The sequence below is a fragment of the Eurosta solidaginis genome, chromosome 2, assembly GCF_040869045.1.
Source record: "Eurosta solidaginis isolate ZX-2024a chromosome 2, ASM4086904v1, whole genome shotgun sequence".
NCBI lineage: Eukaryota > Metazoa > Arthropoda > Insecta > Diptera > Tephritidae > Eurosta > Eurosta solidaginis.
In genome coordinates, this window is record NC_090320.1 from 49,982,329 (window position 1) to 50,006,932 (window position 24,604).

The 24,604-nt window shown below is 36.2% G+C and overlaps 2 protein-coding genes across 15 annotated transcripts in view; one reads left to right on the plus strand and one right to left on the minus strand.

Annotated features, from left to right (window-relative positions):
- The window catches only part of B4, a 628,513-nt gene that overhangs the window by 435,651 nt on the left and 168,258 nt on the right, over positions 1-24,604 (plus strand). The gene's annotated exons all lie outside the window — the stretch shown is intronic.
- LOC137239698 (uncharacterized) lies at positions 13,590-15,661 on the minus strand. Of its 2 annotated transcripts, XM_067765285.1 has the most exons (4): positions 15,341-15,661; positions 15,246-15,257; positions 14,264-14,326; positions 13,590-13,953 (listed from the first exon to the last, which is right to left on the minus strand). In XM_067765285.1, the coding sequence occupies exons 1-4, from the start codon at positions 15,529-15,531 to the stop codon at positions 13,881-13,883; spliced, it is 339 nt and encodes a 112-aa protein (XP_067621386.1). In that variant the 5' UTR covers positions 15,532-15,661; the 3' UTR covers positions 13,590-13,880. The 2 variants fall into 2 exon arrangements, with proteins under 2 accessions (XP_067621386.1, XP_067621387.1); XM_067765286.1 differs by lacking the exon at positions 15,246-15,257 and having other exon boundaries at positions 15,341-15,659.

Genomic DNA, 24,604 nt, shown 5'->3' on the forward strand with positions numbered 1-24,604 from the left:
TTATTATAATTAAAAAATAAAAGTTTGGAAATTGCATAGCTATCGCTTGAGTGAAAATTGTTTACAGTTACTGTTGTTCTTGATGTTGCAGTGAAGTGGGGTTACACTGAAATGACAGCCCTTGGTCGGGCAATATCCCGAATCGCTACGGTATATAGAACCGGCTGCCTTTTCAGTCACTGATCGTAACACGTAACATGGGCCCTGGTAGCTATCTGGGTTTTTTTTTCGTCTGGGCATCAAACAAATTCTGGTACAGTATGGATACAATCAGTCTATGTGAGGTCTTTATTGATCGCTCAGTTCCACCTAACCTGAGGAGAACACTGTAAATGTTAGTTTTCGCGGGATACGCTCTAATGTATGAATGCATTTTCAGCTGTTGAAAAAGACAACAAAACGCAAATGATATAAGGGATTTTCAGCAAAAACAACTGTTGAGCAACATTGAGTAGATAATTTTTTGAGGCACCGTTAATATTTTTAATCAACTCAACTGTTTGGAGCTTATGTCAAATTACTGATTATGCTTCATTCACATTTTGGGTTTTGATCGACTGTGTGGTAGTTATATGACATTTTAAAGTGTAAAAGAGACCCTATGGCTGCAGTCAAAACTCACATCTGACAAAATTCTTTGCAACATGTTTCCATCAGTGGAGTGAAAGAAACTATATATTTATCTACCCTCACTACGAGAAGCACTTTGCCGATGGTGTGAAGCCTTAGCCGAATTCATACGTCATCAATACGTTCCTCATAGGAAAGCTGTGATTTGTCAGTGACGTAGGACTACTAATCCCCTGCTTCCGAGGTGTTTCATGGAACTTATCGAATGATCTGTATCCAGGGGGTTTATTTGGCTATACCTCATCAAAGCCTTCCTAATATCGGGCCAGTTCGGAAAGTAACGGTTGACTTCGCACAGTATGAGGCGTTGCTTTGGCAAGCTTTATTTTTACTCTGCGTTGTCAGGATGGTACCTTGATAAGGGGAGGAGAGAAGGAGAATAAAATGACAAGCCAGTGAAAAATAAAACTTTGCGGGGAACGGAGAAAAAGTGCACACAAGAGCACGAATTAGAGAAATTAAAAGAGCCCCTCACAATACTATTTACCATCCTACACCAAGAGGAATGACTTGGGGCAATGAGCATTTGTTTTGGGCTCGTGAAGTGGCAGAAGGGGTTTGCTGCAAGGAACCCTCGGTACCGTATCTAGGAAGAGAAATAAGTTTCGATCAACTGAAGGTAGCAAGCTTGTTTTTAATAGCCAAAACCAAACTAAGGCCAGGGTAGTGAGGCTGCAGAGCGGTTGTGTCTTCGTGCCCATTTCTCCCGGACAGTATAGAGCTGGTACATTGCCCTTGGAACCTCACTTTAGTGTACGGACACGGAATTAGCGATGTCCAGCGAGTGAGCCGCTACTACTAGCTGAGTGAAAGGAGTGTTTTTAGCACGGGCTTTGCCCTTTAGGTTATCTCACCTGCTTCCAAGCCAACTGAGGGGAGGGGTGAGGCAGACTTATGGCCACCTGACCCCTTCCGTGGGCATAACGGCCCCCGCTGTAACTTTTTGGTGCACTACCTCTTTGTCCACGAAATTGCCTACGGATTACCGACTGGTATAACTCCCTCTTCCATCCTGCCACCGTACAGCTATGGAGGTAGTCGTGTTCCATGAGTTAGCCCACACTAATATGGTATTCCTCGCAGCTCTTATTGCAGCTAACGAGCTCCTTAGCGACCATTTACCAGACCACCCATAAGTAGCGCGCCACTGTGAAAAGGCAAATCATAAACTTCCCGTCGCTACCACTGGTACGCGCTACGTTGCCTTATTATCGCTTTAGATCGCCTTGCTGTTACATTATAAATATATGTCAGGTACACGTTGCTTTGGTTCCCGATGGTGTCCCTGGCTAGCTCAGTACATTTGGCGGCCGTGGTTCTCAACCCGCCATCTTGAAACCGGACGCACACATATATTCATTTCCTTCACTCAACCTCTTCGGATTCACTTACTGACCGCACCACAGGAATCCCACCCAAACTTGGACCGCTCACATCATGCAACCTACTCTGCGGTCACCCTAATGCCATGCTCCATACTCCTACTTACCTCTTCATCATTCCATCCTTACATCTCGCCCCCACATCCCGAAACCCACGTTACAAGAAAGGTTGGTCGACTGCAGATCAAGTCACCGTAAGAGTAATATCAGATGCCTTCCGCCCTCATCTACTATGTATGTCGCATACTACTTACCCAGGTCACCTCTCTCCCCACAGTCTTGGTATAGAAAGTTGCTGCTTTCCTAACACTTCGAGCCGTGTGTGTATGAGTGTATTATATTCGTACTTAGCAAATAAAGACTACGCTTTCTTCGTTGGGGTTTCTGGGATCTGCACTTCACCCTGGATTGCCTGAGTGTTACCTCTGCTTTCGACAAAACCCATACTAGGGTGGGAACCTGGCAACCCTGGTGACTGAAGGAAAGTTTTTCGCCCTCTTTATAGGATTTTGTTTTAAATTAAAGACTTAATAGCCAATTAAATATAAATAAAGCTAATTTCACAAACGAAAGTGTATTTAGCAACTCTCATCAACAAAAATTTGTTCCGGCAGACGTATTTTTGTAAAAACAAGCAAATTTTTGTAAAAACAAGCAAATTTTTAAAGGTGCCCCTGCTGTTTGTTCTTGTGTTGGCAAACCAGCTGTCTCGATATAACAACAACTACGATAATCTATCATCTGTTCTTGTGTTCAGTGCCATCTGTTTGTCGGATAACATTTGATCTTGGATTGTATCCTGGACAACTAACAGTGGCGACATCTGCCTGAAAACTTAACATCTCCTACAAAGATCGTGCTTTCACCTCTCATTCACCGCACCGCGTTTAGTTTTAGTTATTTGCTATTATAACTAGAGTTTATATAAACTTTAAGTGGTTATACATTTATGCCGTCTTCCAGTGAGTTGTACAGCTCCGGTTCACGCTCAATTCTCACGGGAATGCTCTGGATCATTGAGAGACTTGAGAAGCAGATGTCGTGAAATTTGTGCACACGTGAAATGTGATAGGCAGATGCCGCCGCTGTTTTTGATTTAGCTGTTACGGCGAAATGCTAACCAGCGACATCTATTTTTGAAAAAGTAGGTTTATTCAAGGCAGCGTTGCCAAACTAAAAAGAAGTAATTAACAAATTATCTGGCTTACAAATTGAACCAGACTTCTATCTGGATTTATCTGGCTCAAATCGTTGTTGTTGCATTTACATGCAAAATTATTTATCTGGCTCAGGATTTTGCCACCGGATGATGGCAATAAACATTATTATACGATAACGTGGTTATATAATTAATGTATATGCTTGCGATAATTTCACAAACAATATACATCCATAATGCCAGCAGAATGTAAAAAGCTTACAGCGAAATTGCTGCTGATAGATGAAATGATAGCATGATCTGGTGGGTGTGGTTATAGTTTTTGCATCAAATGCTGTAACATGAAAAGAAACGAGATAAAAATAATCTCAGAAAATTTGAATTTAAAATGGTTTTGCAATCAATGCACTTTTTCAGATACAAATACAAAGTTCATTGATATCAAACACCTTATAAACAAAAGTGAGCAATCAAAAATGAAAGTCTCGGATGTAAAACAAATAGTCGAACAAATATGTGTTTATCAATAAATGTTCACAATTAAAAAGTAGCATCCTACCAGATTTCAAGTCCCTTCTGGAGCACAATATAGAAGTAAAAATAATTGAAATGAAAACTGAAATTGTAAAGGATATAGCTAATCAATTCCACAAGAGTAATGAAGTTATTAATAACTTAAAGGCAGCTAGTGAGAATGTTAGATAACTCTAAGTTGACATTTGCTCAGGCATTTAAAACAAATGAAAACTAAATAGTTTTTAAACCGAAAAATCAAAAAAATAAAGCGAAATAAACTAAGGAAGCTTTAAAGAAAGTTGTTGAGCCCACAGATGGCCTTGTAAGTAATGTTAAAGAGATAAATAAAGAGGCTATAATTGTTGAATGTAGAAACAAGGAAGCCTGTGAACAAGTCCGTCAGAAAGTACAAGAAACTATAGGAAAAGATTACGATGTGGAGAAAACAAAAAATAAAAGTGAGATAAAAAAGATAGTTAAGATAGTTGGTATAACTGAAAAAAATAGCAATGAACGGTTAATAGAGTATTTAACGAAGCAGAACGATTCTTGTGCAGGAAAAGAGTTTGTAGTAAGAAAGGTATATAAAAATACGAATCGTAGGGAAGAAAGTTATATTGCATTAGGAGAAACTGACGCAATAACATTCTAGAATATATTGCAATAAAAAAGACTGTATATAGAGTGGGATACCTGTGTCGCTTACGAACACGTAAGTGTTTCGAGATGCTTTAAGTGCGCGGGATATAAGCACAAAAGCAAGCTATTGTACAAATAAAGTGGCTTGTAGAAAATGTGCTGGATCCCACGACAGCAAAGAATGTACATCAAATACGATTAAATGTGTTAACTGTTGTGAACTGGTGAAAAAGAAAGTGATTGACGTAGATGTCAATCATCACGCTTTCAATAAAGACTGTCCAGCGTACAAAAAACACGCGCAGTAAAAAAATAACGTACGCATTTAGCAACGAGCATTACATTAACTGAACTGTGTATATTTAAATATAAATAGTATTGTTACTAATGAAGGTGAGCTAGAACGTCTTACCGAACTTCTGAAACCACATCTGATTTTTTGTTCAGAAAGCTGTTCCACAGATGAAATAACAAACCAAGAGTTACAGATATCAACATATAAACCTTTACGGAGTAATTCACATAGCAGGCATACAGTAGTTAGTATATATGCATGACTCAATAGAGTATAAAATAGTTTACAATAATACTATTAACAAAAATATTTGGTGTATAATAATAAAAATCAAAAACATCTTTCCACAGTACCAAATAGGATAGGTTTATCATTCGCCTATTGCGAGTGATGCTGACTTTATTGCATACCTCAACGAAATTCTAAACAACAACTGTCTTACACATGACAAGGTCATCTTCATTGGGGATTACAACATAAATCTTAATAGAAGCACGACATATACCGAGCAGTTAGTTTACTTGTTTAGGTCTTTTGCTATGGTACAAAAAATAGAATTTTATATCCGAAAGACCGATAATACGAAACAATGATAGATCTGCCCTTTACGAACAGTGAATCCATCTCATGTGAAAAATTGGAAGAGCATCAGATTTCTGATCACGAAACCATACAGTTCAAAACCAAATTAGATAGAGAATTTCAAATGAGAGCTTAAAAATCATAACTTCCTGGGAATATTATGCATGTGATAGTCCTGTCAACCAATTACGACAGGTTAACTACTCTGGATTTGAGCATCTGAGTGTCGAAAACAAGGTCTCATCCCTAAACAATACATTATCGAATGCAGTGACTACATTAACATACTCTAAAGAAATCACTGTGAAACTTATGAACAAGTGGTACGACTCTGAACTAGCGAATCTGCACAAATATAAATTCAACCTATACAAAATATCTCGAACAACAGGTTAATGGAATGAATACAACCTTACAAAGCGCAGGTATAAACGTCTTATAAAGATTAAAATGGCCAAGTATATGGAACAAAGAATCACACATAATGTTTGGGATAGTAAGGCAATGTGGACGCATTTGAAGAAAAGTATATTTATGTCCAAAAAAAATAATGGAATAAATAAACTATTGATAAACGGCCAACTATATACTCAGCAGAATAAAATAGCCGAGTCGCTCAATAGCTATTTCATTGACAGTATAGTCGAAATCAGCTCGAATATTCCAGTTAATAACAATAACATAGCATTTTCGGCAGTTCAAAGTAGCACTCTTACTTTCAAATTTCAGAAGGTATCTGCAAGCGATATACTAGAAAGAGTTAGTAAATTCAAAAATAAATTGGAGGGATAAAACTTATAACTGAAGGAGTCATAAGGGACTCCATAACATACACGGGATACTTTTATACTCAAATTGTGAATGAAAGTCTAGACAAAGGAGTAGTTCCTAATCTATGGCAAACTTCAATTGTGGAACCAATAGAGAAAGTCAAGAATACCATAAGAGCTGATGAGATAACACCAACTAACACGTTAGCGTGTGATGAAAAGATACTAGAAACTGTAGTTAAAAACCAGCTAGTGAAGTACCTAGATGATAATAAAATTACTATACCGCAGGAATCAGGTTTTCGGAAAAAAAAATTCTTGTGAAAGTGCCTTGAACCTTGTTTTAGCTAACTGGAAAGAAGATCTGAGCAGAAATAAACATATAATGGCTGTTTTCCTAGACTTAAAACATGCTTTTGAGACTATCGATCAAAATTTATTGCTAGAAAAAACTTTATAGCATAGGTGATACTGAAACGGAGCTAAAATGGTTCCAAGACTTTATCATGAAGAGAAGTGCAAGAACTGTTATTGGATCATACCTGTCAGAGAGGGATGCCTGTTGTACTTCCGCAAAGCTCTATCCTGACACCTATACTGTTTAATATCTATATTAATTATATAACCAAAAGTACTGTGATATTAAATTTTTTGCTGTCGATACATTGTTAATGCTTAGTGGAAATAACATCACTGAAATATATATAAAATTACAAGAACACTTAAACAGAGTATATGATTGGTTATGCTCGAATAGATTGAAACTGAATATAAGCAAAACAAAATTTATGGTTATATCAAGAAGGAATTTTCAAAACAATGAATTACCTCTGCTAAATATAAACAGCGAAGCAATTGACAAAGCCAGTACTTTCAAGTATTTAGGAATCAAAATCGATTATAAACTCAACTTTAGTGAGCACATCGATTACACGGTTGGGAAAATAGCCAAAAAGATATATTTCATGCAAAGAACCTGCAAGTATTTAAGTAGACGGTACAAGGTAATGGTTTACAGATCGATAATCGAACCTCACTTCATATATTGTCCAACATTATTCTTCATTATGAGAGATATCTAAATTTACAAACTGCAAATGCAACAGAACCGAACTGTGCGATTTATTCTTAGGAAACGCTATGACACACCTATCAGAGATATGCTCCCCGCTCTAAATTGGCTAAGCATTAAACATATACTGTTTTATCATACGATGAAATTTTGTAGAAACATAATAGAAGGCAACTTGCCTGATTATTTGAAAAGTAACATAAAATATGTTAGAAATATTCCTTCCGTAAACACAAGAAGAAGGAATGATTTTAATTTACCAGCTTATAGAGCAGAAGCAGACAAATGTAATTTGTACTATAAAGGACTAAAATTCTACAATGAATTACCAAATGAAGTAAAATCTAGTAACATAAGGGAATTTAAACACAAATTGTACAATTACTGTAGAACAGTGCCATTCTAGTGCAAGGTGGGCATACTTTCGAATCACCAATAGCATTGCATACATCCCGAGTACTCTATGCTGGCACTAGGAATCTTTCCCACGTATGCAAAAAGTAGCCGAAGCTCATACTGTAACGCATCACTCAACCTAATAAGTGCATCGCCGTTCAAATGTTGCCTTCGCACTTTAAATACGTTAACAGCGTCAGGTACAACTGGTACAATCCTTGCATTGGTGTCATTCGTCTGCTACCTATCTCTCACTCCATTTGGGCAGTCAATAGACTCATATAAATAACTTAATTTGATTATTTATTAATTAATATATATAGATATAAGCAAGGCTTAGTATAAGCTGTAAGAAGAAATAAATAAATAAATCTATATATATAAAAGAAGTGTACATTTTGATTGTCACTCCATAACTCGATAACGGATAGAAGGATTTCCATGAAATTTTTAGGATAACTTAGTGGGAACCCGGAGAGTGTTCGTGTAAAGTCTTTTTTTCCGGGAAGTGGACCAGGGACCGCTTTATTCTAAACTATCGTATATATGGCTCGATTTGTCTGAATTTTGGTGTGTAGGTAGCGTTATATCTAGAATACAATTTCGGATAATTTATTTTTCCGGGAAGTGGACCAGGGACCGATTTATTCTAAACTATCGTATATATGGCTCGATTTGCCTGAAATTTGGTATGTGGGTAGCGTTATATGTAGAAGAAAATGTTGGATAATTTTTCTTCCGGGAAGTGGATCAGGGACCGATTTATTCTAAACAATCGTACATATGGCTCGATTTGCTTGAAATTTGATATGTAAGTAGCGTTATGCCTGGATTAGAATAACAATAATTTTTCTTCCGGGAACTGGACCCGGGACCGACCTAAACAATAATTTTTCTTCTGGGAAGTGAACAAAAAACCGGTTTATTCTAAATTATAATATTCGTAATGCGATTTAGTTGAGTTTTGTAAATTAGTAGCATTTTGTCTTAATTAAAATATAGCATAATTTTTATAGAATAGAGGTCCTAACAAATGTATACTAACTGTTGTTTTTCGCACATATACCTATGCCTGTAGTGTTTACTCCAGAATGCATAATTTGCTTCCCCTATTTATATATATAAAAAGAAGTGTATATTTTGATTGTCACTCCATAACTCAAGAACGGATAGAAAGATTGCCATGAAATTTTTAGTTTGGTATATAAATTTGCCTCTATTAGTATTTACGATCGTTTTTTTCGGGAAGTAGACCAGAGACGGACTGTGACTGGGATTAGGACTAGGACTGGGACTGAGACTCGGAGTGGGACTGGGACTGAGACTCGGAAGGGGATTGGAACAAAATACATACCACCCTCTGGGACTGGAAATAAGGGATGAAGAAGAATAATAAGAACTTGAGAAAAGAGAGAAGAGAAAGGAGAGAAGGAGACTGAGAAAGAGATAGAATGAGACGAAGATGGAGATAGATGAAGCGAAAAAGACGGAGGGAAGAGTAAATAAAAGGATTAGTGAAAAGTGTAGAGGAGGGAGGCCAGAGTTAGACGGAAAGAGCTTATTAAAATGTATGCAGATTTGCGAATTTAGGGCAGAACAACGTCTGCCGGTTCTGCTAGTAAATAAATAAAATTTTAAATATCTGTATTGGATGGTTTGAGAAATAAGGGTGGAAATATGACTCATAATATAACAATAATAAGTTGGCGCGATAAACCTCTGAGAAGTTTTGAGACCAAGATTCTCATCCAATTTCCGACTGGATATACATTTTTAAGGACGACTCCAAACGGCTAATGCGGCTAGCCGAAACATTTTTGCTGACAAGGTGTTGTTTAACCTCTGCCGAGAGTGAACCCGGTTAGATAAACTATATCTATAGGATTTTGATGTTACTTTTCCCGAAATTAGGACTGATGACCTTGGGTGTGCTAAAGCAGCAAGGAGAGACAAAAGCACAAAAAAAAATGTGTAGTAAGTCTTATATATATCTATCTCTATTGTGGTTAAAGTTAGTTCGTTTCCGGTTGAGAAAAGAAAATAATTCTTTTCATCAGATCTTCTCGCGGCAAGAGAAGGGTGCGCATAATATTTTAAAGATTTCAAGTGACATTTCGCATGCAAAATATAATAAAAAAATATTATTTTTTTTGTTGTTCCTATCGGCCTATTGATAAATGATTCAAGGTTCGATTCGAACTTAAGGCCAGAAGAATAGTTTTTTATTAATGATAATTATTGTTTTTAATTTTACACTCAGCGTTTTTGCACAAGGAGTATATTAACTTTGGCTGGACAACGGTTGGTTGTACAGGTATAAAGGAATCGAGATAGATATTGACTTCCATATATCAAAATCATCAGTATCGAAAAAAAATTTGATTGATCCATATCCGTACGTCCGTCCGCCCGTTAACACGATAACTGGGTAAATATGGAGATATCGTCACCAAATTTGGTACATGAGCTTATCTGGACCCAGAATAGATTGGTATTGAAAATGAGCGAAATCGGATGATAACCACGCCCACCTTTTATATATATAACATTTTGGAAAACACAAAAAACCTGATTATTTAGTAAATAATACACCTAGAATGTTGAAATTTGACATGTAGACTGATACTGAGACCATTGATAAAAATTTGAAAAAAAAAAAAATTCTTAAATGGGCGTGGCACCGACAACTTGTGATAAAATCAAATTTACAAATATTATTAATCATAACTCAAAAATCGTTACACCTACCGTAACAAAATCCGACAGAGCATTTACCTTTTCTGTAAGGAATGCTTTGAAGAAAAATTAACGAAATCGGTTAAGGACCACGCCCATCGTTATATACAAGATTTTTAAAAGGGTCGTGGACGAATAAATAAGCTATATCTTTGCAAAAAAGAGCTTTATTTCAATGATATTTCATTTCCCAAGTGGATTTATAACAATAAATAGGAAAAGCTTCAAATTTTAAAAAATGGGCGTGACTCCGCCCCTTTTATGACTAATCAATAACGGATCCTAACAAAATTGGAAACACAAATTTTCCCTATAGCAGGAAATATTTGTAGAATAAATGGACGAGATCGGTTAAAGACCACGCCCCCTTTTATATACAAGATTTTTAAAAGGGTCGTGGATGAATAAAATAAGCTATATCTTTGCAAAAAAGAGCTTCATATCAATGATATTTCATTTCCCAAGTGGATTTATAACAATAAATAGGAAAAACTTCAAACTTTAAAAAATGGGCGTGGCACCACCCCTTTTAAACCTAAGCAATTTTCTATGTTTCGGTAGCCATAACTCGAAGAAAATTAACGGATCGTAATAAAATTGGGTACACAAATTTTCCCCTATTAGCAGAGCTTTATATCAATCGTATTTCATTTCCCTAGTGGTTTTATAACAATAAATTGGAAAAACTTAAAATTTGAAAAAATGGGCGTGGCACCGCCCCTTTTATGAGTAAGCAAATTTCTATGTTTCGGGAGCCATAACTCGAAGAAAAATTAACATATCGTAATGAAATTGTGTATACATATTTTCCTTATAGCAGAAAATATTTCTAGTAAAAATGGACGGGATCCGTTAAAGACCACGGCAACTTAGATATAAAACAAGTTTAAAAGGTTTAAAATGGTCGTAGACTAGAATAATAACCTCTAACTTAGCAAAAAATAGTTTTGAATCAATGATATTTCACTTATCAAGTTTTATTGTAAGAGGAAATGGGGAGACATTTTTTTTTTAAATGGGCGGTGCCAGGTATTATGTAGAAAAGTAATTTATCGGAAATGAAATGTACAATTGAAGCTCACGCTGAGTATATAATGTTCGGTTACACCCGAACTTAGACACCTTTACTTGTTTTAATTTTTCTATAATTGAAAAATTGTATTTTGTTTTGGGAATAGTAAGTAGAAATTTTTTCGGACAATCTGCCATAGCTGCGCAGATAGATCCATTTCGAAGGGTGCTCAGCCTTCATCTTCAGTACGCTTTAGGCACGCTGCGCTAACCATTTAGCTATAGAGCGGTGGTTTGTTTGGCTGATAAATTGTTACTTCATTATCATTAAAAACAAATTATTGTTCTGGCCTTGAACTCGAATCGAACCTTAAACCATTCATCAATAGGCTGATAAAAACAAAAACAATTGTTAATAAAACCAAGAGCACTTCGGAATGTCAAAACAAAGTAATTGACAATAAACAAGTCCAGCATTATCAGTGATTTGCAACAGACGACACAACGCTGATTACATATATATTTGATAAGGAGGAATAGAAGTACCAATTTATCAGGCAACCACCGTTCTATAGCTAAATGGTTAGCGCAGTGTACCTAAATCGTACTGCTGATGTGAAAATCATATTCTAGGGATCAAAATAAGAAACTTTGCCGAAGGAACCATACCTCTAAAACAAATTCTGATGTTCCCCCCCCCCCCCCCCCCCCCCCCTTTGGGTCGTAGGGGCAAATTTTGAAAAATCCCACTTTGAAATGCCTATGTTTTTTCTTTTTGGATTTTATTTTATCTTTAGAAATTTATTTAGTCAGAACATATGTAAATGAAAAAATGAATTTAACTTAGTAATAGAAAAGAAATTTTAAGAAATTATTAGAAATTAGCGTTTTTCCTACCCCCTTTTAAAACCAAGGCATCACTGTAATGCATTTGCATGTCGTAAACAGAGTTGTGTGGGTTTTTTATTCAACCGTTTTAAAAAATGAAGGTATCACACAATTGTGACACAATTGCAGATCGTAAAATTGCTTGTGTTGTTTTTTTTAAGCCACCACAAGACACAGCAGTTAGAATTGAAATTGCCCCTGCCCAAAAGTTCGACCCAAAGGGGGGGACATCAGAATTCGGCAAAGTTTCTTATTTTGATCCCTGGAATACGATTTTCACAGAGCAATGAGCGATTTTTAAATCGACCCGCCCTACTGAGCACCCTTCGAAATGGATCTATCTGCGCAGCTATGGCAGGTTGTCTGCAAAAATGTCTACTTAGTATTCCAAAAACCAAATACAATTTTTCAATTATAGAAAAATTAAAAAAAAAACAAAATCAAAAATTATCATTAGAAAAAAAATTATTTTTCTGGCCTTGAATCATTTAACAATAGGCCGATAAAAACACCTATCTGAAGTTGGCAAAACAACTTTTACGTGGAAAAAATTACCTATTGGGAAAATTGCCGTGAATTTTCCGTAATTTATCCGTGAAGCAAATAAATTTGCCGCAGCCATATATTAGAAAATATAGGGTGGCACGCTAACTTCACTTGAACACAGAAAACTACCTTAGAGGCCAGCAAGGAGAATAATTCTTGCACGTGAATTTGCCGTAAATTTGTCGTAGATAAGTGGCATATTTTATAAATTCGAAAAAAAATTTCAAATTGAAGTTGAATATTATTTCATCTACGACACGCTCCCCTAGAAAAGAGAGAGTACATCTCTTTGACGGCATTCGCTAGTGGCTAAAATTGATTCAGTTGTCCATCCCAGCTCCACGATAGAGGAGAGAGTACATCCCCTTGACGGCGAATTTTATTGGTCACAATAGACTCGGTTGTCTCTCACAGCTCAAGTCTGATTTCTTCTGCTAAGTATTGATAGCACCTAGTAAATGATATTTGGGCTTATATCGTTGTCTATCGTAGTGTGTTCGATAGCTTGATGTGTCGTGCTATCGAAGGATCCTGAGACTACAGTAAAATCGCATAGGGCTTTATTTTTTTAATCAAATCCTTTTTAATTTTTTCCGTGAGGCTATGAATATCCGTCCGCGCGGATTTTCCTGACTGATAGGCAAATTGATTTCTACACAGAAGGAGTTTGTTGAGGTTTCAAAGAATTACTAATTAAACACATATTAAAAAACAAATCTTATTGACTAGGAAAATATTCATGATAGAATATAGAAACTTATAAGAGCACTTAGCACACACAGAAGAAACATTTGAGTCGCTGCTAACTCATTGTCGATCAAGCAGGCACTGTACCTAAGTAAGCACTAAACCAAAGAGCAACAATTTGAATCTACGAATTTATTATCTTCTATAAGAAATATAACTAGTTGTATGCTCTCCTTCCACACACCTCAGATAAATATTCCATATATGATAATAACACACATTTATGTTTGTTTAAATATTATATTTCCGATTGCTTTCTGGGGGTCAATTCCCTAATTGTGAAAAACTGAAAAATGTAAACTTATTGAAAATTCATTTGTATATACAATTTACACTTTAAATTTTAATGCGATTCTGTAAAGTATTTGCGCATTGGTTTGCTGAATGAGCGCTGAATGTAAAAGTCTTGTGTCAGTGAGAAAATATTCATCAAACGCCATGAAAACAAAAAAGTCATTCTGCAACAGTGCGTATGAGTTTTGAATGGCTTACACAACTTCTTGTGTAAATTTTAAAACTCACATCTAGCGTATAGGGCCCCTTGTTGCACAGTACAACTGTGTTTGCGATCAGGATCATTGATACTAAAACGTAAATTAAAAGAAAAAAAAAAAAAAACAATACTTAGTATACGTTTGCAAGTGATATCACATTTACACTAGGCCCAAATGCATACTGCGGAATGAGTAATTTGAAGGCGTTTACATTGCCTTCATTAGCATTTCGTTTAACCTTCCCTGCAAGCTCGACTGTGGATTGCATTGGCAGGTCAAATCAGTCATAACATACATAAATGCGACTTATATGAAGAAAATACATCACAAATCGAGTTCTTCGTCCAAAATAATACTTTTGGTGCAGTATAAATGTGATATAAAGATATTCAAATCTCACTCAATTTGTAATTGTGTAATACGTCCCTTTAGCTGCTGTATTGCGGTATTCAAATTGTCAATCCTTCGTTAAAATGTAAATTGTATGAAAATTATAAAAATAAATAAAACCGTTTAAAAATATAAAAAATGTGTATATACAGCAGCATACAAGAAAATAGTAGTTGCAATTTCAAGCAAATTTCGTCAATTACATTTAAATTTTTCTAATTCTTATATTTTAAGAAAAAACTTCAATGAACTTTGGAACTTAAGCTATGAAGAAAAATCTTAAAAATTTTTTCGAAAAAATTCGAAAATTCGAGATAATTAAAAAAAAATCGCACTTATTTTTTAATTCTTTTCAAGTGTGCAGTCTTATAGCCTAGTGAATTCTAAACTCACTTTGTAAAAGTGATAGCCCTCCCAAAATTCACACTAATTTTTGAAAATTTTTGTTTTCCGAATGTAGTTTGGGATTTTCTTCTATTTAAAAAAATATTCACACTTTGTTTGGAGAAAAATCTTAAACAACCTTCGAGAAAATATTGAAAGTTTAAAATGGATTGCGCTAAAAAGTGCATACATACTCAAAAAAGTTTAAAAAACTTCAAGTAAAAAGTTGGAAATTTTCGTAAAATTTTTTCGAATTTTTTCGAAAAAAATTTTTGATTTTTTGAATTGGATATTCTAGTAGTGCATTATAAGCAGAGCTGCTCACTAATATATCAATGGTTAGTGAACAGCGGAAGCGTTGCTAGTAATGCACTGCTGCAAAATCTAATATCACTGATCAAGTTCCGTTGAACAAGCCTAAAATTATTCCACAAAATTTTTATAAAAAACCAAGCCATAAAATTCACAAAAGTTTTTTCTTTAAATATCAAAAATATAAAGCAGATTTTGTTTAATGAAATCTGATAAAAATTTGCAACTGCTATTTCTCTGTTCGCGTCTATATCTTAGTACACATAATTATTAATACTTTCACCAAATTTGCTTACCAACTTTTCATGCTATGTATGATACAGCGAAATATGCAAAACAAAATTATTTTAATTATAAGTAAATTTCAATAAAATACAAAATTTTTTCATACGTTTGCAAATTTTCCATTTCATTATTAGCGATTGCCTCCAGACTCGTTTTTGCATTTTTACATTCACTTCCATCGTCAAGATAGGTAAATGTGTTGTTGGCTTGCACCGTGTCGAATGAGGTAATCAGTAAAGTAAATATTATTGCGTATAATAGACGACCCATCTTGCAAGAACGTTGAATTGAATGCATCTAAAAAGTTTGATTGGTAAGTTCGTTCGTTTTCTTGATATCAATCGATGTGGTGTGGCATGGCATAACTGCAATTTTTTTACTTGGGACTATGTCACTGGCCATGAGATGCCATAATACCAATCGGGATAATATCACTCTTTATCCTTTAAAGCAGAAAATTTTTAACTTTTTTAAATTAAAAATTTTCAATTTTAAATAAATCACAAAAAAATTTTCCGAGTATTACCAAATTCTGCACTCAAATTTTGTTAGAAATACCTTTGAGATAATGTTATTCTTACTTTGGATTATGTCAACCCCACTACAGTGTCATAAATCCGAATCAAAAAACTTGTGGTTATATGAATGAAGTAGGTGTGGCATAAGTCCAAAAAAAAAAATTGGCGCTATGCCACTTGGGACTACTTCATATCACCAATCGCTGCTAATCTTATCAATACAATACAATAATTCAAGTGACTTACTGATTACAAAGCTTACTCATCAGTTAGAGTGCAGTTGTACCTATAATAAGAGCATATTATGAAAAAAGTTCATAATGTTCGCACAGGGCTCCAGAACTTTATTTGTGTAACATCAAAATTTTCGCCAGCAGAGAGCATTTACACTCCGATCACGAAGCGATTAGTGCCGGGGTTGGTCACCGATACCAAAATCGAATAGGCGCGAAGAATTTCAGCTATGCTACTAATTTCAAGTAGAGCGATCGTGGTATGGCTTAAAACAATTTTCGATGGGTGCATAAGGCTGAATCGTGTACTGCACTATTGTAGAACTGCTCGTGTAGGTTTCTTACCAAAGGAGGGGAAGATCGGTCATATCTATTCAAAAGACTACAACGCTATTAGCTTAACATTATTTCTGTCCAAAACCTTTGGGAAGCTGATAGATGTGTACACAAAGTCCAAGATGGATGGAAAAACTATTCTCCACAACACAATATGCGTACACCAAAAGCAAATTGGTAGACATAGCACTGCATAGGGTGATTATAAACATAAAAAAATTCCTGTAATAAGTGGAGTAAGCCTTAGGAGTCATCCTAGACATTGCCGGGGCTTGCCACGAAATCAGTGGACAGGAGCACGACGCAGGGCGGAGTGTTACCACCTCTACTGTGGACGCTCGTCATCGACCAACTTCTCAGGCGGTTCGATAAGGAACCCGTCAAAAGTACGGCATACGCACATAACGCTTCAGTTGTCATAAGTGAAAAGTGCCTTCCAAAAATTAGCTCTTTGATGGATCACGCGCTTTGAGATACACATACCTTGCATCTAAAGTTGGGTTGAGCACCAACGCGGAGAAATGGATATGGTATTATTTAGTAAGAGCTACAAAATTGATTGCTAGGGGGGGGGGGGTGCCCCTGCAGGTGAAACAGTGCACTCAATGTCTAGGAACTATTTTAGACAGTAAGTTGTATTGGAAACTCAACCTTTGAGGAGAGGATAGAGAAGCTCTCGACGGTATTTTATGCCTGCACACTGCTTTTTGGTTTCACATGCTTATAAGTTAGGCCTCGTCACCTACAGCAGATCTAGGAAGTGCATTCCATGTTCGCGTCCTGCTCGCGGTAGGTCAAGACGAAAGCTACTAGAGCCGACAGAGCTGCCAGATCCCGAGGTAGCAATCAAGCTAACCCCTATGAAGCTTCGAGTGTTTGCCAAATAGACGGAGTTATTCTATGACATAAGTCCTGGGCCCGAATTAGGTATTACAATCCGTGATCGAAACACATTTTCTAAATTACAGTAGCTCTGAAAATGTGGATCGGATAAATGGCATATTTGAACTAGCGACAAATAGTACTAGTTAAATCCAGTTTTTTTATAATTATAAAAAAAAAGTTTGGCAATTGCATAGCTATCGCTTGAGTGAAAATTGTTTACAGTCACTGTTGTTCTTGTTGTTGCAGTGAAGTGGGGTTACACTGAAATGACATCCCTTTGTCGGGCAATATCCCGAATCGCTACGGTACATAGAACCGGCTGCCTTTTCAGTCACTGATCGTAACACGTAACATGGGCCCTGGTAGCTATCTGGGTTTTTTTTTTTCGTTTGGGCATCAAACAAATTCTGGTACAGTATGGATACAATCAGTCTATGTGAGGTCTTTATTGATCGCTCAGTTCCACCTAACCTGAGGAGAACCCAGTAAACGTTAGTTTTCTCGGGATACGCTCTAATGTATGTATGCATTTTCAGCTGTTGAAAAAGACAACAAAACGCAAATGACATTAGGGATTTCCAGCAAACACAGCTGTTGAGCAACTATTGAGTAGATAATTTTTTGAGGCACCGTTATTATTTTTAATCAACTCAATAGTTTGGAGCTTACGTCAAATTAATGATTATGCTTCATTCACATTTTGGGTTTTGATTGGCTCTGTAGTAGTTATATGACATTTTAAAGTGTAAAAGAGCCCCTATGGCTGCAGTCAAAACTCACATCTGACAAAATGCTATGCAACATGTTTCCATCAGTTGAGTGAAAGAAACTATATATTTATCTACCCTCACTACTGTAAGCCCCTTGCCGATGGTGTGAAGCCTTAGCCGAATTCATACGTCATCACTACGTTCCTTATAGAAAAGCTGCGATTTGTCAGTGACGTAGGACTTCTAATCCCCTGCTTCCGAGGTGTTTCATGGAACTTATCGAATGATCTGTAGCCAGGGGGTTTATTTGACTATACCTCATCAAAGCCTTCCTAATATCGGGGCAGCTCGGAAAGTAACGGTTGACTTCGCACAGTATGAGGCGTTGCTTTGGCGAGCTTTATTTTTACTCTTCGTTGTCATAAGGTACCTTGATATGGGGAGGAGAGAAGGAGAATGAAATGACAAGCCAGTGAAAAATAAAACTTTGCGGGGAACGGAGAAACAGGGCACACAGGAGTACGAATTAGAGAGATTAAACGAGCACCTCACAATACTATTTACCATCCTACACCAAGAGGAATGACCTGGGGCAATGAACATTTGTTTTGGGCTCGTGAAGTGGCAGAAGGGGTTTGCTGCAAGGAACCCTCGGTACCGTATCTAGGAAGAGAAATAAGTTTCGATCATCTGAAGGTAGCAAGCTTGTTTTTAATAGCCAAAACCAAACTAAGGCCAGGGTAGTGAGGCTGCAGAGCGGTTGTGTCTTCGTGCCCATTTCGCCCGAGCAGTATAGAGCTGGTACATTGCCCTTGGAACCTCACTTTAGTGTACGGACACGGAATTAGCGATGTCCAGCGAGTGAGCCGCTACTACTAGCTGAGTGAAAGGAGTGTTTTTTAGCACGGGCTTTGCCCTTTAGGTTATCTCACCTGCTTCCAAGCCAACTGAGGGGAGGGTTAGGCAGACTTGGTCAGGTGGCCCTGACCCTGACTACCCATAGGTAGCGCGCCACTGTGAAAAGGCAAATCATAAACTTCCCGTCTCTACCACTGGTACGCGCTACGTCGCCTTATTATCGCTTTAGATCGCCTTGCTGTTACCGACCACTGAAACGCACGTTACAAGAAAGGTTGGTCGACTGCAGATCAAGTCACCGTAAGAGTAATATCAGACGCCTTCCGCCCTCATCTACTATGTATGTCGCATACTACTTACCCAGGTCACCTCTCTCCCCACAGTCTTAGTATAGAAAGTTGCTGCTTTCCTAACACCTCGAGCTGTGTGTGAGCCAAATAAATACTACGTTTTCTTCGTTGGGGTTTCACTGGATTGACTGAGTGTTACCTCAGCTTTCGACAAACCCCATCCTGGGGTGGGAACCTGGCAACCCTGGTGACTAAAGGAAAGCTTTTAGCGCTCTTTATACGATTTTGTTTTAAATTAAAGACTTAATAGCCAATTAAATATAAATAAAGCCAATTTCACAAGCGAAAATGCATTTAGCAACTCTCATCATCAAAAATTTGTTCCGGCCGACGTATTTTTGTAAAAACAAGTAAGTTTTTAAAGGTGCTCCTGCTGTTTTTTCTTGTGTTGGCAAATCAGCTGTCTCGATATAACAACAACTACGAGAATCTATCATCTGTTCTTGTGTTCAGCGCCATATGTTTGTCGGATAACATTTGATCTTGGTTTGTGCCCTGGACAACTAGCAGTGGCCTGAAAACTTAACATCTCCTACAAAGATCGTGCTTCCACCTCTCATTCACCGCACCGCGTTTAGTTTTAGTTATTTGTTATTATAACTAGAGTTTATATACATTTTTAGTGTTTATACATTTATGCCGTCTTCCAGTGAGTTTTACAGCTCCGGCTCACGCTCAATTCTCACGGGAATGCTCTGGATCATTGAGAGACTTGAGAAGAAGATGTCGTGAAATGTTTGCACATGTGAAATGTGATAGGCAGATGCCGCCGCTGTTTTTGATTTAGCTGTTACGGCGAAATGCTAACCAGCGACATCTATTTTTGAAAAAGTAGGTTTATTAAAGACAGCGTTGCCAAACTAAAAATAAGTAATTAACAAATTATCTGGCTCACAAATTGAACCAGACTTCTATCTGAATGGAATGAATACAACCTTACAAAGCGCAGGTATAAACGTCTTATAAAGATTAAAAAGGCCAAGTATATGGAACAAAGAATCACACATAATGTTGGGGATAGTAAGGCAATGTGGAAACATTTGAAAAAAAGTATATGCATGTCCAAAGAAAATAATGGAATAAATAAAATATTGATAAACGGCCAACTATATAAAATAAATAAAATAGCCGAGTCGCTCAATAGCTATTTCAGTGACAGTATAGTCGAAATCAGCTCGAATATTCCAGTTAATAACAATAACGTGGCATTTTCTGCAGTTCAAAGTAGCACTCTTACATTCAAATTTCAGAAGGTTTCAAAAATAAATTGGAGGGAAAAACTGATAACTGTAGGAGTCATAAGGGACTCTATAACATACACGGGATACTTTTATACTCAAACTGTGAACGAAAGTCTAGACAAATGGGTAGTTCCTAACATATGGAAAACTTCAATTGTGGTACCAATAGAGAAAGTGAAGAATATTAAAGAGCTGATGAGATAAGGCCAACTAACACGTTAGCGTGTAATGAAAAGATTCTAGAAACTGTAGTTAAAACCAGCTGTGAAGTACCTAGATGATAATAAAGTTATTAATTATACCGCAAGAATCAGGTTTTTGGAAAAAACATTCTTTTGAAAGTGCCTTGAACTTTGTTTTAACTAACTGGAAAGAAGATCTGAGCAGAAATAATAGCTGTTTTCCTAGACTTAAAACATGCTTTTTAGACTATCGATCAAAATTTATTGCTAGAAAAAACTTTATATCATAGGTGTTACTGAAACGGAGCTAAAATGGTTCCTAGACTTTATCATGAAGAGAAGTCAAAGAACTGTAATTGGATCATCCCTGTCAGAGGGATGCCTGTTGGACTTCCGCAAGGGTCTATCCTGGCACCTATACTCTTTAATATCTATATTAATGATATAACCAAAAGTACTGTGATATTAAATTTTTTGCTGACGATACATTGTTAATGCTTAGTGGAAACAACATCACTGAAATATATATAAAATTACAAGAAGACTTAAACAGAGTATATGATTGGTTATGCTCGAATAGATTGAAACTGAATACAAAATTTATGGTTATATCAAGAAGGAATTTTCAAAACAATGAATTACCACTTCTAAATATAAACAGCGAAGCAATTGACAAAGTCAGTACTTTCTAGTATTTAGGAATCAAAATCGATGATAAACTCAACTTTAGTGAGCACATCGATTACACGGTTGGGAAAATATCCAAAAAGATATATTTCATGCAAAGAACCTGCAAGTATTTAAGTAGACGGTACAAGGTAATGGTTTACAGATCGATAATCGAACCCCAATTCATATATTGTCCAACATTATTCTTCATTATGAGAGATAACCTAATTTACAAACTGCAAAAGCAACAGAACCGAGCTATGCGATTTTTTCTTAGGAAACGCTATGACACACCTATCCGAGATATGCTCGGCGCTCTACATTGGCTAAGCATTAAACATATACTGTTTCATCATACGATGAAATTTTGTAGAAACATAATAGAAGGCAACTTGCCTGATTATTTGAAAAGTAACATAAAATATGTAAGAAATATTCCTTCCGTAAACACAAGAAGAAGGAATGATTTTAATTTACCAGCTTATAGAGCAGAAGCAGACAAATGTAATTTGTACTATAAAGGACTAAAATTCTACAATGAATTACCAAATGAAGTAAAATCTAGTAACATAAGGGAATTTAAACACAAATTGTACAATTACTGTAGAACAGTGCCATTCTAGTGCAAGGTGGGCATACTTTCGAATCACCAATAGCATTGCATACATCCCGAGTACTCTATGCTGGCACTAGGAATCTTTCCCACGTATGCAAAAAGTAGCCGAAGCTCATACTGTAACGCATCACTCAACCTAATAAGTGCATCGCCGTTCAAATGTTGGTACAATCCTTGCATTGGTGTCATTCGTCTGCTACCTATCTCTCACTCCATTTGGGCAGTCAATAGACTCATATAAATAACTTAATTTGATTATTTATTAATTAATATATATAGATATAAGCAAGGCTTAGTATAAGCTGTAAGAAGAAATAAATAAATAAATCTATATATATAAAAGAAGTGTACATTTTGATTGTCACTCCATAACTCGATAACGGATAGAAGGATTGCCATGAAATTTTTAGGATAACTTAGTAGGAACCCGGAGAGTGTTCGTGAAAAGTCTTTTTTTCCGGGAAGTGGACCAGGGACCGCTTTATTCTAAACTATCGTATATATGGCTCGATTTGTCTGAATTTTGGTGTGTAGGTAGCGTTATATCTAGAATACAATTTCGGATAATTGTTTTTCCGGGAAGTGGACCAGGGACCGATTTATTCTAAACTATCGTATATATGGCTCGATTTGCCTGAAATTTGGTATGTAAGTAGCGTTATGCCTGGATTAGAATAACAATAATTTTTCTTCCGGGAACTGGACCCGGGACCGACCTATTCTAAACAATAATTTTTCTTCTGGGAAGTGAACAAAAAACCGGTTTATTCTAAATTATAATATTCGTAATGCGATTTAGTTGAGTTTTGTAAATTAGTAGCATTTTGTCTTAATTAAAATATAGCATAATTTTTATAGAATAGAGGTCCTAACAAATGTATACTAACTATTGTTTTTCGCACATATACCTATGCCTGTAGTGTTTACTCCAGAATGCATAATTTGCTTCCCCTATTTATATATATAAAAAGAAGTGTATATTTTGATTGTCACTCCATAACTCAAGAACGGATAGAAAGATTGCCATGAAATTTTTAGTTTGGTATATAAATTTGCCTCTATTAGTATTTACGATCGTTTTTTTCGGGAAGTAGACCAGAGACGGACTGTGACTGGGATTAGGACTAGGACTGGGACTGAGACTCGGAGTGGGACTGGGACTGAGACTCGGAAGGGGATTGGAACAAAATACATACCACCCTCTGGGACTGGAAATAAGGGATGAAGAAGAATAATAAGAACTTGAGAGAAGAGAGAAGAGAAAGGAGAGAAGGAGACTGAGAAAGAGATAGAATGAGACGAAGATGGAGATAGATGAAGCGAAAAAGACGGAGGGAAGAGTAAATAAAAGGATTAGTGAAAAGTGTAGAGGAGGGAGGCCAGAGTTAGACGGAAAAAGCTTATTAAAATGTATGCAGATTTGCGAATTTAGGGCAGAACAACGTCTGCCGGTTCTGCTAGTAAATAAATAAAATTTTAAATATCTGTATTGGATGGTTTGAGAAATAAGGGTGGAAATATGACTCATAATATGTGCTTTGCACACAGAGTATATTAACTTTGACTGGACAACGGTTGGTTGTACAGGTATAAAGGAATCGAGATAGATATAGACTTCCATATATCAAAATCATCAGTATCGAAAAAAAATTTGATTGAGCCATGTCCGTACGTCCGTCCGCCCGTTAACACGATAACTGAGTAAATATTGAGATACCGTCACGAAATGGTACATGAGTTTATCTGGGCCCAGAATATATTGGTATTGACAATGAGCGAAATCGGATGATAACCACGCCCACCTTTTATATATATAACATTTTGGAAAACACAAAAAACCTGATTATTTAGTAAATAATACACCTAGAATGTTGAAATCTGGCATGTCGACTGATATTGAAACCATTGATAAAAATTTGAAAAAAAATTTTTAAAATGGGCGTGGCACCGCCAACTTGTGATAAAATCAATTTTACAAATATTATTAATCATAAATCAAAAATCTTTACGAGGTTACCTTTACTATAAGGAATGCTTTGAAGAAAAATGAACGAATTCGGTTAAAGGCCACGCCCACTTTTATATAAAAGATTTTTAAAAGGGTCGTGGAAGAATAAAATAAGCTATATCTTTGCAAAAAAGAGCTTTATATCAATGGTATTTCATTTCCCTTTGAAAAAAATGGGCGAGGCACCGCCTCTTTTATTAGTAGGCAAGTTTCTATGTTTCGGGAGCCATAACTCTAAGAAAAATTAACATATCGTAATGAAATTGTGTATACATATTTTCCTTATAGCAGAAAATATTTCTAGTATAAATGGACGGGATCGGTTTAAGACCACGGCAACTTAGATATAAAACAAGTTTAGAAGGTTTAAAATTGTCGTAGACTAGAATAATAACCTATAACTTAGAAAAAAATAGTTTTGAATCAATAATATTTCACTTATCAAGTTTTATTGTAAGAGGAATTGGGGAGACATTTTTTTTAAATGGGCGGTGCCAGGTGTTATGTAGAAAAGTAATTTATCTGAAATGAAATGTACAATTGAAGCTCACGCTGAGTATATAATGTTCGGTTACACCCGAACTTAGACACCTTTACTTGTTTTAATTTTTCTATAATTGAAAAATTGTATTTTGTTTTGGGAATAGTAAGTAGAAATTTTTTCAGACAATCTGCCATAGCTGCGCAGATAGATCCATTTCGAAGGGTGCTCAGCCTTCATCATCAGTACGCTTTAGGCACGCTGCGCTAACCATTTAGCTATA

Coding starts and splice junctions, on each gene's coding strand:
- LOC137239698 (XM_067765285.1), bottom strand. CDS start 15,531: ATGCATTCAATTCAACGTTCTTGCAAGATGGGTCGTCTATTATACGCA. Junction 13,954..14,263: donor ATTACACAATTACAAATTGA/GTGAGATTTGAA, acceptor TTTACGTTTTAG/TATCAATGATCCTGATCGCA.